Raw genomic sequence first — 18063 nt, forward strand, 5'->3', positions numbered from 1 at the left:
CCAGAGATAAACAATTAAAGCATAAACCACATCCAGAACAGACAACTCTAACACCATTATGAACTCTGATAAGCCAGTTTATTTCCCTGGTAATAAATCCTTCATTACAGGAACAGAAACCAAAAGCTAATTTTGAAGACCCTGTTAGGGTAACAAGGAGCAACAGCTGACCTGAATTAGCCCCACACAGAGCAACTTCACTGCAAGAATTCTCCTGTTCCACTAAGAATCTACAAATAACATTTTTATACAAATACTTGAAAAGCAGAACAACAAGCAAACAAGTTTACAAAAGAAAATACTTCACTGGTTTTTCCTACAGATGTGCAAGCAAAACTGACTATACAGAGAAACCCAACCTGAGCTGTGCTGGGGGGTACCTGAGGTGAGGTGTGGGGCTGATTGCAGTGTCCCAGTGTTCACAGCTGCTTTTCAAAGATAAAATATTCACAGTACACACAGGAGGAAGGGGAAGTGCTGGATGCTTTAAGGATGCTGGACAGATCCCAGATTTCGTAAGATATTTTAGTGCAACCTTCTCACACCCATCCCTGACCAGGACAGTCCTTCACAATCCCAAAAACCACATTCCTGCAGGACAACAGGTGTGCAAATTGGAAAAGCCCTCCTGGAGCACCTGGCTGGGCAGGCTGGGCTCTCAGGGGGGCCCGCAGCAGTTGTGGGGGTGCAGGGCTGTGTGGATGGCAGCAGCCAGCTCCTGGGGCGTGGGGCTCCCTGCAGTGCAGCTCACCGCGACGCCGGCCCCTCGCAGGGCCTCGGCTGTGCTGGGGCCGATGGCAGCCAACTGCAGGGACAACATTGCACTGTCAGTGCTGGGCACAGCACCAGCACTCAGCTCTGAGGCCTCCCAGCCATCAGCTCTCCCAGCTCAGGCTGAAGATTTGCAGCATTAAAAGCCACCCATCAATGGAGCTACTTAGCAGCGACTGGGGGAAGATGAGCGTTTATCTCGCCATTACAAACACTGAAAGCTCCGAGTCCCGCGAACAGGGGAAAGTGAGAGGAATTTTAATCAGCTGCAGCCTGGTGCAAGCAACAGCTCCTCACAGCATGGCAGCACTCAGGGAAAATGAAGTCTATCCCAATGGAGATGGGGGAATTGGTTGGGGAAAACATTCCAGTGAAAACAATTTCATTTTTAAAATCCACCCAAGGCCAGGTTGGATGGGGTTGGAGCAACCTGGGGTAGGGGAAAGTGTCCCTGCCCATGGCAAGGGGGTGGAACAAGATGGGTTTTAAGGTCCCTTCCAACCCAACCCATTCTGGGATTCTATAATTCTATATAGTAACACTTGTATTTGCTATAAGCTGGGATTTTCTTCAGAGAAATAAACACAAACCAAAGATGGAATCAAGGTTTGCAGTGGCTGTAACAGCCTTTCTATCTCATTTGCCCACCCCAAATTTACTGCCTCTCATATTCCACCATTTGTAAGAGAAGATACCTTGACCTGGTCGATCAAATCCCCTGAAAGCTTCTGGATGTGCTGGAGGCAGAATTTGACACCGGATGGGCTGAAGAACACGACGCTGGCAGGGACCCCCTGGGTGAAGGAAGCAGAGGTTGGCACAGCTCACTCCCTCCTCCAGCGGTGTGCCAGTGCCTTGGCACATGGGGACAGCACACAGGGAATGGCTTCCCACTGCCAGAGGGCAGATGGGATTTTGGGAAGGAATTGTTCCCTGGGAGGGTGGGAAGCCCTGGCACAGGGTGCCCAGAGCAGCTGTGGCTGCTCCTGGATCCCTGGCAGTGCCCAAGGCCAGGCTGGAGAGGGCTTGGAGCAGCCTGGGGCAGTGGGAGGTGTCCCTGCTCATGGCAGGGGTGGCACTGGATGAGCTTTAAGTTCCCTTCCCACCAAACAATTCCATGATTCTGTAATTCTATGATGGAGGCTCCTAACACTGAAAAACCAGAAGGCCAATCTTGAAAAATGAAAAGCAATGATTACTTTTACACAAACTACATAGGGCAGATGACTCCTGGGTTCTGTGATCCACAGCAAAGATGCCCAGTGATATTTCAGTTACATGACTTCAAAAAAAGGAATATTCTGGGAGGCATTGTCACCTGCCTCAATCCAAAATCCCTGAAATCCTCAATTCTGAAAATCCCAAACTACATCAGAGTCCAGTACCTGCTGGGAGAAGTAACTGCTCAAAGATTCCTGCAGATCAGGGTGTTGGGCTGTTTGATAAACAGTGAGGCTTTCCAGGGGTATGCCTGCAATCAGGACATCATAATTAATTCATTAATTTCTATTATTTCAGTTCAGCACTCACAACATCCTAACTGCACTGAAGTGTAACTATTTCAGGCTAAAAAGACACATCAAAGTTCTGTGAAGGATTTGCAGGTCCCAGAGCTGTGGGCAGCCATCCAAGCTCCCAGTGTTTACTCCTGTCCTCTCCTCAGCAAGTTCCACTTTTACTTCATCCAATTTGGTTCACAAGCTTTAGATACAACTTTTCTCATCACTGACTAATTAAAATGGGTCTCTAGGGGAAGCTCAACCTTTTTCTCTAAGCGCTGTAGGAAGTACTTCTCTTTTCAGGGCTCCACAAGGAAACAGGAGAGCTGAGGAATTGGGCTTCTCTCCTGTAAACACACAAACAAGAACTTTAATTAACTCAGGCCTTTAACAAAGAGTAAAAGTGATTTAATACATTTTAAAGGTATCAAATGCTGATTTATCAAATGCCTCACCACAGGCACAGCTCTGAGGTAACTGGAAACATCTGCAGCCCCAATTGACAGGACAGGCTACTCAGCAGGAACATTAAAATGTTCCATAACTAGAATATGAATATTGGCTAAAAAGATAACTTCCTTGGTAGAAGGGCACGGGGAATATGAATGCACTTTATCTCCTCCTCAGCACAACCTGCCTCAATTTGATATTTAAAATCTGTCCCACTCAATAAATGACAGAGCTCTCTATAAAGGAATATTCAGCAGACAAAGGAAAGGACAATACTGTGCTGGGAAGTTTTGGTCTATCTGCAATTCCATTTTCTTAATGCCCCAAGGAAAAAGGATTCTGGTTGCACTGCTGGGGTGGGAAGGGATATCCTCACTTGCTTTTGTCAAATTAGGAATTTAACAGCAGACTTGCTTTGCACAGCTTTTGCCTTTTCTATAAATAAGGCACACAGAGAAAATTTCAATATTAAATTCTATACAGACTGATAGAGTTTTGGATTCAGCTTTCTAAAGAAATGGAATTATTTTATTACTAATTCAGATTTGTTATTACATTTATAAGAGCCAATTACTAGAGAATAAATGTTTTTAAGTGCTGGAAGGAGATTGTTGGTTTATGCACACAGACATTCTTCAGGGATAAAAAAAAAAGGTGAAAATCAAATGGAAAGACCCCTGTAGGAGTCAACCCAGAGACACCTGAGTGTTCTGACTGCACACTGAGGTTTAATTAGAAACCACATATTCTTAAATTAAAATTAAAAATTAGAGGAAGAATGAACTTGGCTCAGAATTTAAAAAAGATTTTAAAATTAAATGAAATTGGAATGTTCCAGCATCAATTCTCCTGCAAGTCAAGGCAGGTATTTGCAATGTCAGTGTGATCCCTGTAAGCAAACACCAATTCTTTTGGCACAGAAAAATTCCTTGGTAGGCCTGAACAACACAACAAGGACTGGGATCTCCTGCTCCTCTAGCCAATTTTTTGCCTTGAGAAGAGTAAAGCCAGACTGTCTTGGAGTAAATTCCTTTATTTCCCATCCCTGAAACTGAACTGGGCACCAAAGCACAAAAGGTGGTGAGAAAAAAAATCTCATTATTTCAGCTTTTATTTTTATTCTGGCAATAAGCCCTCATGATACAAGAAATTCAGAACTGTTCTTTTAATTTACTTCTTCATGCACAAACAAAAATGAATTTATACATAATAGGGAACATGAGATAATTTAATCTGTACTTCCAAGGTTGTTATAAAGCACCTGATCAGCTGAGAGCATTTAAATATGCACAGCCCAATAAATCCTGGAGGATATTTCTGTCTGAACAACAAACAGGCTCCAGGGACTGAAATTCACTGCTTGGGTAATTTTTTTCACCTTCATACAACACAATAAACAGGTATTTCTCTTGTCTTTCTGCTCAAAACAATCCCTGGTAAATATTAATTCATGGCCAGAAGTAGATTTTCCAGCACTAAAAATCAGCTGAAAGCTTTCTCTGCTTTAATACCTTTGCTATTAGAAGAGAGGAGATGGGTTATTCTTCACCCATGAAATATTTGTGTTGTAGTTTTAATTTTCAGAATTTATTATTTGATCTTGTGTTGGAAACTCTCATTTTTATCATTAAATATTCCCTAGAGCTGGAGTATTTTATTTGCCAGTGAATTAGAGAGCACTGTGCCCAGCAAAAACAATCCTTTCCAGCTCCCAGCCCATTTTTCTTTTCCCCATAAATCTCTGGGCAGATTTTGCTCAGCAGCTCTCTCACATCTGTACAAAAACTCTTTTTTCACTGATCCTACTGAGCCATCCACTCAAAAAATAAACAGCTCCTAAGTCTAAAAATCTTCCTTATTGCTACTGGAAATTTTAACACTTAGAGTAAAAACAGAAGAAGTCAGCAAATAGACTTTTAAAATTCCCCAAAAATCTGATAATAGGTTGAGAGGAGTTACAGATTTAACCATAACAAAATGGTTAAACAAAAATTAAAGCATAATTTAATTTTTTTTCAAAACCACTGAGTTTTGGTGCTGAAAACCAGATCCCTCTGAAACCACAGGGTAATTCTGGGGAAAGTCACCAGCATTTAAATCTTCTGATTTAGCAGCAATTTCCAATCATTACAGCTCTGATCTTCCAGTAAAAATAAATTTTTTCCTGCTGGCTCATATAGTATTTATTAATTAACTAGAGGGTCTAAGATTACATGGAAATCAATATCTTGTTTATGTATTATGAAGTATTTTTGCATCACTGTGCACTTGATTTTACCTTAAGGAAATTCTGAAATGATGGAAGGGACCCAAATTTATTTAGGATTACTTTAATTTAACCCCAACATTTTAGCCACTTACTTGAACAAATATACTCAGCTAATTTCTCAGCATTTCCAGCCTTTTCTCCTTCTGGAACAAGACCAATTTCTTCCACTAGAGTCAAAAGCAGCAAAGAAAAACACCATGGAAAACAATGAGAACAATTCAGATTTCCTGAGAGGACCCTGGGATGCAAAGGGAGGCACACAAATCATTTGTGCACAATCTCAACCAGTTAGAATCCCTTCCATGCAAGTTCACTTCCAAAAGCAATAACAAAACCACATTCAAATAAGAACAAAGGGATTTTTTTCCTGTTTTGACCCAATTTTTCAAGCAGTGACCATCCCATTACAACAAGAGTAGCAGAAATCCAGAGGCTGGATTGGATCCATGGATATCCTTGGCTGGAGCATGGATATAATTCTAATGTTTACATAATTACCTCTCTTTTAAATTAACTTAAATTTCTTCCTCAGCACCCCTGAACAGCAGCTCCTCCTCCAAAAATTGTACTTACAAGCCAGATTTAGCCAAGTTTTCTTTTTTTAAACCCCAGCTTACCTAAAGAAGCTGTAGCTTTTCCTACCACATATGTTGGTTTGATATTCCACATTTGTTTAAGAGATTTTGACCAGGCTGAAAAACATTAAATTATACTAAATTAAATGGAATTTAAGCACATGGCAACAGAATGTGAATGATAAATGACTACTTGGAGTTCTGTTTAATCCACAAATACAGCAAAATGATAATAATAGCTAAAATTCCTATTATTCCTACTACACATTCAGCAAATCTGGATGTACAAATCTTAAAGGATCAAACCAGATACCCCAAGTTTTTTACTGTCTTGGTTTAACCAGAGCAGCCCAGAACACTGAGTCTTTTCTGGGACTACTGGGGGTGAAAAAAGAAACACAAACTACAACAGTAAAAATAAAAACCAGAAGTAAAACCACATGGATTTATTGCCTTTGAGAGAAACCCAAATAGGAACTACAGACTCATTTTTATCAGGAAAATTTTTATTTTCCAAAAGTCCTAATCAAGGTTAGGGATGAAATTTAGAGATTATTTTTGACCTAAAATCTTAATATTCTGTCCTCTGATGCTGCAAATGCTACAATAAGCAGTGCATTTACTGCTTACTCGAAGGTGTAACCTTACTCACAGGACATTGGTTTGTCCACAGCCCAAAAATGGAGCAGGTAAAGTAGAAACTCCATGCCAGAATCACCCAAGATAAGAATTTGGAAGAGTTTACAAGGGTTTGGCATTTCACTGTGAAGGCTATTTCTATTTAGCAGGATTCTTCCTCACTCCTCATCTCTTGGCTTTGTTGCCTCAGCACTTCAGCATTTTTTAGTGAATAATTAATTCACTCTAGTAATTTCTTATTCAAGACAGAGAACTCCCTTTTTCTGCAGCATTTTACATGAATGACACAGGCACAGAAGTGATGGCCAGTTTTTATGAGATGATCTTCTCTTTAAGGGAGGAAAGAAGTCAGCAAGCAAACCAGGCTCTGCAGCAAAATATTCCTTCTGCATGAGAGAACCAGAGCTGGCAAAGCTCTCACTAATCAGTAATTTGCACCAAAAGCTCCTCTCCTTCATTTTTCAGTGTGGAAAACACAACCCTTGAAAGCTCAGTGTAGCATGAGTCCTTTATGATGCTAAAAGAACTATGAAATTCAGGTTTTTTTTTTAAAAATCATGGTGAAATAAAATTCTTTAAATTCCAAACGTCACAAGATGCTGAAGAAAAAGCCCAAGGAACATCAACGTGTACTTACCCTCTTTTTTACTCTTCTCTTTTAAACAGATCTTGATGGCTTCTAATGCTCTTGGGCTGGTAAAAACTAGGCCTCCATAGCACTCTGGATGGGAAAGCTATTTAGAAACAGTAGATTTAAGAAGTAAAAAAAAATATTGACTATAAATTAATTTTAAAAATCCGATGATCAATTATTTATAACCTTGTGGCAAACAGAACAGTTTCAATAATTGCCTGAAATGCCCCAACACTTGTGACAATTTACAATTTAAATCTGAATTCTGTCTGGCCAATTTAATTCTTCAGCCAGCAAGGGCAAGGTCCTTGATGCTGAACATGAAATTTTACTGCCCAAAGCTGGTTTGTGGCAACACAAAAAGAGGTACCACACAGAGAATGATTAAATGGGACCTTGGCAACCAAATCCTGCTGGAAATAAGACAACTGAAAGAATTTCAAACTCACCTTCTCAAATAAGCTGTCAAGAGAGGTGAATTCAAATGACAAAACTGGGATCAACGTTGCTTCCAGACTGTAGGATCCTAATTCCTATCAAGAAAAGGTTTGCAGCTCTTGAAATAAATTCCAAACAGCATTTTTGCTTTTCAAAGAGCTGACTAAGTCAGCACAAGCATTTATCTTTGCTAAAGCAAAATAAAAAGGCATTTTATTTCCTCCCCCTGGTAAATCTAGTTTGAAATTGTTAATTATTTAATATTGCAAGATTTAATTAAACAAACAGCTGTGGGACTGTGACCTTCTGAGGTACAGGAGACAGCAGCACAAAACTCTGGAGTCCCCAGGTGGCCACCCAGTCCTGCAAATATCCCTGTGCATCTCTGTAATTCTGTCAGGAGGTTTCTTCTGAAAAAATAATCCTCCTTTTTCAGCAATTCTTCCTCTTATCAGTGAGACTGACTCACATAACCAAGGGCAGGAGCAGAAGGGACCCCAGTAACCTCTATTTCACATCACATTCCCAGTAAAAATACAAAGGATTTCTGTAATCTCTATTCTGTCCAAATAAACATAATCAATGCTAATTAATTCAAATGAAGCTGGTTTCATATCAGTACTTTGCTGAGAGCTTTACCATGAATTCAGTACAAATGTCCCATAATTGATACAATTATAAAAGCTATTTTCCAAGATCCTTTTTCTCTCACCACAATTTCAGACACGCACTCCTAATTTTGATTGAGCCCCTTGAAACAGCTGCATTCACATTTAATACAGAAGTGACACTTTTTTTTTGTTTTCTCAACATTTACTCACTTTAATATAAGGATCTGGTCCTGAATCTTTGTCTTTGGGATCCTTCAGCAGCAGAACCTTCATTGTTCACCGAGGAAGCCCAGCAGAACCCTGAAATACAAGAATGGAATTTATCTAAATTAGATCTACAGGAGTTTTTGACTCAACCAGTGACTCTAACAGCTCCAGGAACCGAGTTGCTAGCAGTTGTACTGCTCTTACACAGTGAGTAAGCAGTTATTGTGCATTCTCCAGGCAGGAGCAGCCACCCTGATAAGGGCAGAAAAGAATATGCTGCCCTTAGATAACACTGCTCAAAGGAGAGGCTCTGGTGAAACTCATCAAGGGGAACACATTTTAAAGAATATTTTGTAAAAGGAGTAACAAACCCTACAATGCCACCACGTTCTGCAACTGAATCAGCTCCTATCTACAAAAATATTATTTATTCTGTTAATTTCCATGCTAGTTTTCACCCTCTGCTCATCCAAATGAGTATGCAAAGATTGATTTTATTTAATATGTGTGTCTATATGCACACATTTATACATCTATAATAATACAGACAATATTAATATGCCTTCTCCGATAGTCCAGGAAACAAGGCAGGACTGAAAACATCTATTCTGCCATAAAAATGGAAGATGAGATTTGTCAGTTCCTTACAAGCTTTGGTGCTAAACTCAAAGTTACAAACACAAGCAAATACACAAATAATACAAACAGAAATCCACTCACTACGTGCACATTTACCCCAGTTACCAGCGTGGTATTTTCCTGACAGATCACACACTCAGGAAATTTCATCCTCTAAATTCTTTCCCTGGATATCAGAATTCAAATTTTGGTACTGACCTAATTGCTCCTAGAGCAAACACAGCTTTAAAAACAAAACAAAAAACAAAACCAAAAAACCAACCAAACAAAAAGCCCCAAACTAAAACAAAATAAAAACCCCCACAGATGTATTTGACGCTTTAAAGGGAACATGAAAATGTTGAGCCTACTTGAAGCAGATTTATAAAGCTGGAATTACATCCCAAGGCTCTGCGCCTTGCATTTCTCCTGGCTGGGTACAGCGAGTGCCCAATGCTCTTCTTTCCATGGCCTCATTAACAGCTCATTTCTTCATTAATTAGACACGAGGTGTTAAACGGAACACATAACCGAGGCTGGATCATTAATGAGCGTTTCTTCAGCGCTCGGGGCATTTGAACGCGTTTTCCCGACTGGCATTTTCAATACAGCCCAGGATCACGTTGTGCTTACGGTGCTCTCCCTGTCACCCCTCTCTGCCCTTTCTCTGGAATTATCCAGGGAATTTGCTACGGGGCAAGCCGGGACACGATTTTTACAGCGAGCAGCCTGATTCCCGCTTGAACTGGCAATTTTCACCGACGCTGGTTTTTACTTACAGTAATTTTTGCTAATGTCGGAGATGCTCAGACACTCTGCTCCTTTTAAAGCACGGGATCCCTGAGGCTGGGGAAGCCTCCAGGGTCACCGAGCCCGAGCCGTGCCCGTGCCCGGCCCCAGGTGCCACCTCCAGCCCTTCCTGCAGGGACGGGGACTCCGAACCGCCCTGGGCAGCCCGATTTAACCCCGGACAGCCATTCCCGGGAGGGAATTCCCTTTGCAAGGAAGTGACACCACAGCACCAGGAGGAAATCCGGGTTCGCCGGGACGCGCCTCCTCCTTCAGCCTCCGCGGCTGTCCGGGCCCCTCCGCGCTCAGCGGGCGCTGCCTGCCGCTCGCTGTCGCGACATTCGGCGACATCCCGCGGCCACACCGCCCTTCCGTGCCATGGCCACGCCGGCCAAGCGCCGGGCGCGGGCCCCCGCCGGGGAGCAGGGCTCCCACAGCGGCTCCGGTAGCTCCGAGGGCTCCGACAGCGGCTCCGAGAGCTCGGGGTGCTCGGACTCGGACGAGCCCATCGCTGAGGTGAGCGGGACGGGCCCCGCACGGCTCCGGCACGCCTGGGATTGGCAGGGGGTGTTCGGGAAGGAATTGGCAGGGGATTGTTGTCAGGAGATACTCAGGAAGGGACTGTCAGGATGTTCGGGAAGGGTTTGTTATCAGGGATATTCAGGAAGGGCTTGGGAAGGGTGTCAGGGGATGTTCGGGTGTCGCCACATTTCTCTTCGCAGAGAAAAGCAATGCACAATTCTTCCCAAGATTATTTCTGGGGTTCACATTCTCTGAACATCAGAGAAAGGAAAAACAACTCTTATCATTTGCTGTGCCTGTGTTTGTGCTAAAGTAGAATGCAGTGTGTAGATTGTTTACCCACAGTGATGGGGTTTTGTTTCCTTGGCCTGTCAGGGTTGGTGTGGGTGTGTGTGTCGGGACTGTGGGCTGACAGTCACGAGATTCAGAGCAGTGTGTGCAGAGTTGAGTGCTTGGCAGATTCAGTTTAGATGTAATGCAACATAGTATAGAATAATATAATAAAGTAATTAATTAGCCTTCTGATAAGATGGAGTCAGATGCATCATTTCTCTCCCCTCATCGGGGGTTCCCTGAAAATGCTGTGTTTGGGAAGGGCTTGGGAAGGGCTTGGGAAGGGCCTGTGGGCGCTGGGTGCGCGTCCTGTGGGAGCGCAGGGAACGCGTCCTTGTGGGCCGGCGATCCAAAGTGTGTTCACTGCGTTGTTGTTAAAAAAAAAATTTTTTAACTGTTTTTCAAGTGTTGGGGTCCCCAAGGTCTCAGCTGTACAGCCCCCAGGCCCTTGGTGTGTCTGCTCAGGTGTGGGGCTGGAGGTGGCTGCTTGGAAATGCTGCTGTCAGCACAGAGGATTAGCTCTTTTATTATTTTCTGCTATGTTTTGTTATCGTAAAAATAAATTTGCTTCCTTTATTATAGAATCCCAGAATAGTTTGGTTTGGAAAGGGCATTAAAGTCCATCCAGTTCACCCCCTGCCATGGCAGGGACACCTTGCACTATCCCAGGGTTTTCCAAGCCCTGTCCGGCCTGGCCTTGGACACTTCCAGGGATCCAGGGCAGCCTGTGCCGATGTCTCCTGAATTTTACTGCCTCCCAAGGGATTGTGTGCCTGTTTTCTACATTGCAGACAATGTAGAAAGGTCTTTAACACTGTTCTTCCAGTGGACAGCAAAGGCCATGACCTCTGTGTGAGATTGGAGAGAGTTCTGAGGCTGAATGGTGGCAAAAGTGAGGCTGAGTTGTTGAGGTTACTCAGGAGGTGTAGTTGAAACTGGCAATTAAAAGTTGAATGATCTTGAACAGTGGAATAGGTGGGCAGAGTAACCTTGGCAGGTGTGACTTTTAATTTTGTATACCAATAAAAGTGTTGGTAGACACACAGCATTTGTTCTGGAAGGAGAAGCAGCAGTTCCCATTGTGGCTGCTGCAGTGCCTGGGTCTCATAATTTGCAGAGTTCCACAGTGGGATTAATGATGGCAGGAGAATTTGGGGAAATAGCAGAAGTGTGGGTTTGGATGTAATTATTTAAATGTATGCAGCAACCTGCACTTTGGCTAAGGTGTTAGACCCCAGTGCTGAAGTTGCCAGGGTTTAACTGCCTGTGTCACTCCTCTCCAGGAAGAATCTGTGGCTACAACAGTTGTAATTGTGTGAACCTGATGGCAGGAGCAAAGCATTAAAGGTTTGTTCATGGCACAATTGCTGGGTCAGTTTTTAAAAGTTGCTTTCCTAGATGCTCTCTAAAGGTCATAGGAAAAATGATAGCAATTGCTGAGACTACTGCAAGGTGGAAATAAGTTCACTTTCTGTTGTTTGCCATTATTGTCTTCAAGTTTCTCACAGTTCAGCTAACTTCTGATCTAACTTCTGCCAAGTGTGTGTGATATTCTCTGTTTTACTCTGCAGGAAGTGAATGTTGAATTTGAAGCACATTCCATATCAGACAATGACTATAATGGGATAAAGAAGTTACTCCAGCAGGTACTGTGGCTACTTGTCAGCTTGGTTGATATTGCATTGATAAATAATATCTAAGGAGTTGTGCAAAGGCATCAGTTCACATTCTCTGTATTGATTTATAGCTTTTATATATTACTTTTCTTCCTTTTGTTAGATAATCCCAGAATAGTTTGGGAGGGAAGGGACCTTAAAGCCTATCCAGTGCCACCCCCTGCCATGGCCAGGGACACCTTCCACTACCCCAGATTGCTCCAAGCTCCATCCACTCTGCCCTTGGACTCTTCCAGGGATGGAATAGCCACAGCTTTCAGATCATATCAAACTGCAGAGGGTGCCAGGGTGGAAATATCAGCATGTGGAAGGTGCAGGAACAAGCACCTCCAGCAGCTGATTGTTAGTTTTTGCAGTATTATAATGAAGGAAGATAAATAAAAATATCACTTGATTTTCTATTAAGTGGTCCAGGAGATACCCTCAGTGCCTGAAACTTAATACTTGTTTCCTGTCTTCCAGTTGTTTCTAAAAGCTCCTGTTAACACTGCTGAATTAACTGATATATTAATACAACAGAACCATATTGGGAGTATCATCAAGGTAAGACAGATATTATATTTATAATTGAAGTACAATGCTTTCTTTGTTAAAATGACATTATTTCTGTATTTCAGAAGGGGATCCTGTCTGTTATTTGTATGCTTTCTTGCTTTTTCTGCTTTAAGAATAATTTTTCTATGGGAAGTGAAATTTTCCATGCCTGCTTTCAAGCAAAGAATGAATTTGATGTGTTGTTGTTGCTGGTTTCTTTTTACATATGGAAGGCTTTTCCCTCCCTGAATTTCAGTCTAGTAATGCTGAAAATGCAATGGAGAGGTTTGTTGCCATCTCCATAAGAAACAGGAGCTTGTGACTTTCCTACAAAGACACAGCTCTTTGTCCCCCTCCCTATCAAAGCTTTATTGCTCCATGGTTGTCAAGACACTCCAGGTTTACTGCATTAGAGACTGAAGGAAATTTGTTTTGTTTAAGATATTGCCATTCCCTGGGCTGAGATGCTGCTTATTAAATGTGAGCTATCAACCTTTAGTTCCTTTCAGAGGACTCTGCTGTAGAAGATGCATGGCCTGGCCCTCTCTAAAGCTGGCTCTGAGCACACTGAGGTGTTCAGTGATGCAGCAGCATTAGCAGGGTGTGTTTGTACAGATTTCCTCACTGGTTTTCATCTGCTGATACCACCTGGAAAGAAAAACATCTTTTGCCACAGACTGGAAATAGAATGTCAGTATGAATTGTTGGTTTTCCTTTCATTCAACAGCAAGCAGAAGTGCAGGAAGACAGTTCTGATGATGAAGAAGATGATGATGAAGTATTTGGTTTTATAAGCTGCTTGAACTTAACAGAAAGGAAGGTTGGTATTCCTCAGTAACATATGGTTATAAATATTAGCATCAGTAATAAATGAGACTGCATCCTGTGTAACAAGCCTGGACAGCTGGACCAGGATTTGGAATTCCACTCTGGAGGATGGGGTTGATAAAACTTGAAGTGGCTTAGGTCTTTTTGAGTGCAGTAACTTGCTGAGGGTCAAACATGAAGCAGAGAATGCAATAGAGAAAATTACTGAAATTACTATTCCAGCATAAATGAGCTGTCAGTCTCTTGTATTTCCTCCCTTTGATCTTCTGCAGTTTGGAGTTTTGCTGTGGTGTTGCAGTTCCTTGTTCCCATCACTTCACAAACTTCATTTACTCTCAGCTTCAGGGCTGGAGAATGATTTGAAAGCAGTTGTGCAATGCTTTAGAGGCTGCTGAGGGAGATTATTGCCACCAGGCCTGTGGGAAGTTCCCTCTCAGGTGACATTCAGGTTTCCTGTGCAAACAGCTGTTGGATCAGGTAAAGGAAATGCACCTTTTGCTTGCAGGGCACCCAGTGTGCTGAGCAAATCAAAGAGCTGCTGCTGAGTCGCTGTGAGCAGAGCTGTGAGCCCCGGGTGGTGGAACAGCTGAGTAAACTCCTCAACGACAGCACCAAGCCTGTGGGGCTCATCCTGAGTGAAAGGTTCATCAATGTCCCCCCACAGATTGCTCTGCCCATGCACCAACAGCTCCAGTAAGTTTGTTTATTTATTTTTTTTTTCCTTGCATGATGCTGAATGGTATTTTTCATCATATTTTTCAGAATTCTTACGTATGTAGAGCTGTGTTAAGACAGTTGATGCTATGAGATATGAGTAAAGCATGAACAAAAAAAAAGTCTATATATGGTCTTTAGTTAATTTTAAGATTTTTTTTTTTGTATCTTTATAAAGGTCCAGAACTTTCTCAAATTCTGTAGAGGATATTATTTGAGAACATGTGCTGTTCTACAGAAACAGCTGTCTGTATATTGCAGTTTGTCCTTGTACTGCAGATTATTTTCACACTGATGTAGGAAAATTTAAAAATGAGAACTCTGTTAGCAGCTTGGGTGTTTCTGTGTTAATGTCTGGCTCAGGAATGGGAGATTTGGACTGAGGGAAAGGATTAAAAGGTGTATTATTTTTGACCCATGTAAATAGGCAGTGTTTTGGTTAGTTTCAGGTAATGAAAAAGCAGGTGAAGTGCTGTTTGAGCTCTGCTGATTCATGGGTTATATCAAAAGCTGGGTGAATGTAAATAAATTAATCCACTGAAACACAGCATTACATTATTTTAGTGCCACACTGAGAGCTGGGAACAAAGAAGTTTTGTTGGATAAGGAACCAGTAATAGAATGGAGATCATCTTTTTCTTCTTTCATTTTTGCCTTCTTTCCTCTCATGTGAGATGAGAATTTAGATTGAGGTCACCACAAATACAGCACTTGTCACAGCTCAAATTCAGATCTCAGCCTCTTTGTCCTAAGGTTTTGGAGCGACACAGTTCCTCAAGGAAGTGATAATGTGATGTATTTTTAAGGAGAGTTGCACTTAAAATCAGTGCACAGACATTACCATGAACAGGATTCTGGGCACAAAGGGTTATCCTGTGAGCTGAGGAAAAACATTCAGATTTTTATAGTTTAAAGTACAAATAATATGTTTAAGTACAGGAATCCATCTGCAAAATTGATTTTCTGAGGTAGTCATAAAAGAATAGGCTGCAATTTGAATATCCTTCCTATACCACTCCATTCTAAGGTTTGGTTATATGCTTGTTTAGGATTTAAGTTGTGTAAACATGTATTCCTCTTTAGGAAGGAGCTGACTGAGGCACAGAGAACAAACAAACCCTGTGGAAAGTGCCACTATTACCTCCTTATCAGCAAGACCTTCACAGAAGCCACAAAAAGCAGTTCTAAGAGGAAGGAAGGGAGGAATCAGCCAAAGGAGGAATTAATGTTTGCAAATGCAGAGGAAGAATTCTTTCATGAGGTAACATGATTATTGAGTTTAAAATGCTTCTTTTTCTTTACATATCATCAACAAGAGATGTTTCACCTCAAATTCAAGGGGAGTTTTTATCAAGATGATCACAAATATTTTGAAATTAAATCCAGGGTGTTTTGGAGTAGTGTTGAGAGAGGAGCAATCAAGCTCTTTGTGTGTACTGATTTATCTGTTTCCTCCTGGGTACCTGTTACATGCAAAAAAATGCTCAGAATAAAAACTGAAGGAGGTCCTAAGAGGTGGCTCTTGCTTCCCTTTTCTGTCTCTATTCTACTCAGGGCAATTATATTAATAAAAAGTGGTGAAACACTGAGATGAAAATATCACTTCCCATTTCCTAAGGCAACCTGGCCACACAATTCTGCCGGTCCCAAGCCAGATCAGGTGAGGGCAAAATGCAGGAAATTAAATTTAAGATGTGCTTTGAAATGCAAAGAATTTTTCATGGGGTTTTTTTGGGGTTTTTTTGTTTTGTTTTTTTTTTTTCCCAAAGCTTTAAAACCACTGTTGTACAATATCATTACTTTGTCAAGAGGGTGTTATTTTTCATTTCTGGCAGTGCCTGCAGGGCAAAGGACTAGCGCATGCATGGGGTGGTTAATGGCAAAGGTTCCTCTGTGTAATCATTCTGACAGGCTGTGATAGGGCTGTAATTTTATTTTTTGGGAATGAGAGAAATGTAAGTTGGGGAATTCACTGGTGGCTGTAGGGAGTTGTGTTGTAGTCTCTGTGCAGCAGCAAGTTGTAGATTTTGTTTTTGTGTTCCTGCCACAGCAGCTGAATCAGCTGGAGCTGAACTCTGTAAAATGTTATGAAAAGCTGCTGGGGAGAAGCCTGTGAAGCTCATGTGTCCATGGGTGTTGTGTTGTAGAAGGCCCATTTTGTATTTATTTATCTCAGCTTTGTTATTTATTAAAGGCTAATTGTGTGCTTTCATCTAAACTCCAGTCATTCTCAGCTCAAAAGGATAGATTCAAACTGAGCTTATTTTTCTTTTTAACAGTCTTTCCAGTGTTTAAAAAAAAACATTTTAAACATTATGTAGGGTATTAAATGAAATGTCTCTCTGTACTTAATAATGTGTGTGTGTTAAATTAGTGCTGAGTGTCTGTCCTCCCTGATCACACATAATGTTAATTAGATTGCCATAAAATAGCATTAAATGTGGTGAGGCACTTGGAGCCATATCAAACTGAGAGCAGCCTCTCCTGCACTTGGCACTGCCCTGGGCTTCATTCTGCTCCTTAAAATTATAACCAGAAAATCTATTATAACCAGACTTGGAATTGATTAAAGGTGCTCAAATTGTTCTTGAGCAAAGCCACTCAGTTAGTGTGGTAATCCATCCAAAATGAGATTTAAAGCCTTGATATATTGTTAGTGGAAAGCAAACCTAAAAGGAGAGTGGATCTTAATTTTCCTTCAAAGGGAAGGAATCAGATAAGTTCTTCTTGATGGTTCAGCTCAGAGTTCTTCATCTGACTTGTGTGAGAACTGGAAACATTCATTAGGTTGTTTTTCTCATCCATCAGGAATTTTGTTTAGAAAAGCTGATGAAAAGGGACTTTCTGTGTGGGGATTATATCCCTGAAAAGAAGTCATGCACATTCTAGACACCTGCCTGTTTGGAGAAGCATAAACAGATCTTCCAGTTGCTCCAGCCACCTGGAACCTTTCCAAGAGCTTTCTGAAATTCTCCTCAGGATTCATTTGGTGCCCATCCCCTTAATATTTGATTTCTACTCATATTCTTACAGGTTTGTTAATTTTTAGGACTCTGGGCAGTTTCAAGAGTAGGCCCTGAAAGCAGGAGAGCCTCAGAACATGGATTTGTTTTTTTTTTTTCCCTCCCTCCTAGGTTGTTTCTCTGATCCCAAACTATAATGGCAGCAATCATTATAGAATTTAATATGACAGATATAAATTCAGTGAAAATAAAATGTTTGTTTAAAATACTTTAAATAGTGGATTTTTTGGTTGTTCTTTTTGGTGGACACTTCAAGAGGGAAAAAGCTTCTTAATAAGCATGGGCATAATAGGTTCATTATTTTCACTTTGTTTGGATGATGATTATTATTATAATTATCTTCATGCTAATTAAACATTTTAATCTGAATGCTTTTGTTTCTGTTGTTTAGAAAGCCCTTCTGAAATTCAACTACTCTGTGCAAGAGGAAAGTGACACCTGTCTGGGTGGCAGATGGTCCTTTGATGATGTACCCATGAAGCCTCTGAGGACAGTTATTGTAGTTCCAGCTGATGGAATCCATGGAATTATGGATAAACTCAAAGATTATCTCTCCCTCTGAGCTCCCCTACAAACACCAGGTTTTTACAGAGCAGCCATGCAGGACTGTGACCTCACACTATCTGCAGAACTGCTGTTGGGTCAATGGTTTTGTACAACTAAAACTATCACCAAATGAATATTTTTAAATACTCCATCTGATTTTACTTTGATATCATCACGAAGCAATCAATAAAAACCCAGTGTCAAAAGAAAACCTGAATATCTGTTCAGTGTGTTTTTAACCAAAGCTCAATCAGGTGGGTTTGTTCCAAAATAATGCGTGCAACTCCTTTTGTTGAGGAAAGTGTTTTTTCTTTCTTTCTTCTGTTAAAGGTATTTATGTCAAAAGTTTGAAATAATGACATAGGTTAAGGTGGGGATGTGTTTTGA

General features: G+C 41.3%; 2 protein-coding genes across 3 annotated transcripts; one reads left to right on the forward strand and one right to left on the reverse strand.

Annotated features, from left to right (window-relative positions):
* Positions 1–56: 56 nt before the first annotated feature.
* Positions 57–9875, reverse strand: UROS (uroporphyrinogen III synthase). Of its 2 annotated transcripts, none has more exons than XM_050976365.1 (10): positions 9765–9875; positions 8097–8186; positions 7287–7370; positions 6841–6937; positions 5607–5681; positions 5082–5156; positions 2534–2617; positions 2157–2242; positions 1467–1565; positions 57–805 (listed from the first exon to the last, which is right to left on the reverse strand). In XM_050976365.1, exons 2-10 carry the CDS (start codon positions 8157–8159, stop codon positions 659–661), a joined length of 810 nt encoding a protein of 269 aa, XP_050832322.1. In that variant the 5' UTR covers positions 8160–8186; positions 9765–9875; the 3' UTR covers positions 57–658. The 2 variants fall into 2 exon arrangements, with proteins under 2 accessions (XP_050832322.1, XP_009085850.2); XM_009087602.4 differs by lacking the exon at positions 9765–9875 and adding an exon at positions 9491–9742.
* Positions 9875–17893, forward strand: BCCIP (BRCA2 and CDKN1A interacting protein). Its single transcript, XM_030241416.2, has 7 exons — positions 9875–10016; positions 11927–12001; positions 12494–12574; positions 13293–13385; positions 13899–14086; positions 15191–15368; positions 17522–17893. Exons 1-7 carry the CDS (start codon positions 9879–9881, stop codon positions 17690–17692), a joined length of 924 nt encoding a protein of 307 aa, XP_030097276.1. The 5' UTR covers positions 9875–9878; the 3' UTR covers positions 17693–17893.
* The last annotated feature ends 170 nt before the right edge of the window (positions 17894–18063 follow it).

This window comes from Serinus canaria, chromosome 6 (genome assembly GCF_022539315.1).
Source record: "Serinus canaria isolate serCan28SL12 chromosome 6, serCan2020, whole genome shotgun sequence".
In the NCBI taxonomy this organism is placed as follows: Eukaryota; Metazoa; Chordata; class Aves; order Passeriformes; family Fringillidae; genus Serinus; species Serinus canaria.

Coding starts and splice junctions, on each gene's coding strand:
- UROS (XM_050976365.1), bottom strand. CDS start 8,159: ATGAAGGTTCTGCTGCTGAAGGATCCCAAAGACAAAGATTCAGGACCA. Junction 6,938..7,286: donor TTGACAGCTTATTTGAGAAG/GTGAGTTTGAAA, acceptor GTTTCTAAATAG/CTTTCCCATCCAGAGTGCTA. Junction 2,618..5,081: donor AGCTGAGTATATTTGTTCAA/GTAAGTGGCTAA, acceptor GTGTGTTTACAG/GAGAGAAGCCCAATTCCTCA.
- BCCIP (XM_030241416.2), top strand. CDS start 9,879: ATGGCCACGCCGGCCAAGCGCCGGGCGCGGGCCCCCGCCGGGGAGCAG. Junction 10,017..11,926: donor CGGACGAGCCCATCGCTGAG/GTGAGCGGGACG, acceptor TTTACTCTGCAG/GAAGTGAATGTTGAATTTGA. Junction 15,369..17,521: donor AGGAAGAATTCTTTCATGAG/GTAACATGATTA, acceptor TCTGTTGTTTAG/AAAGCCCTTCTGAAATTCAA.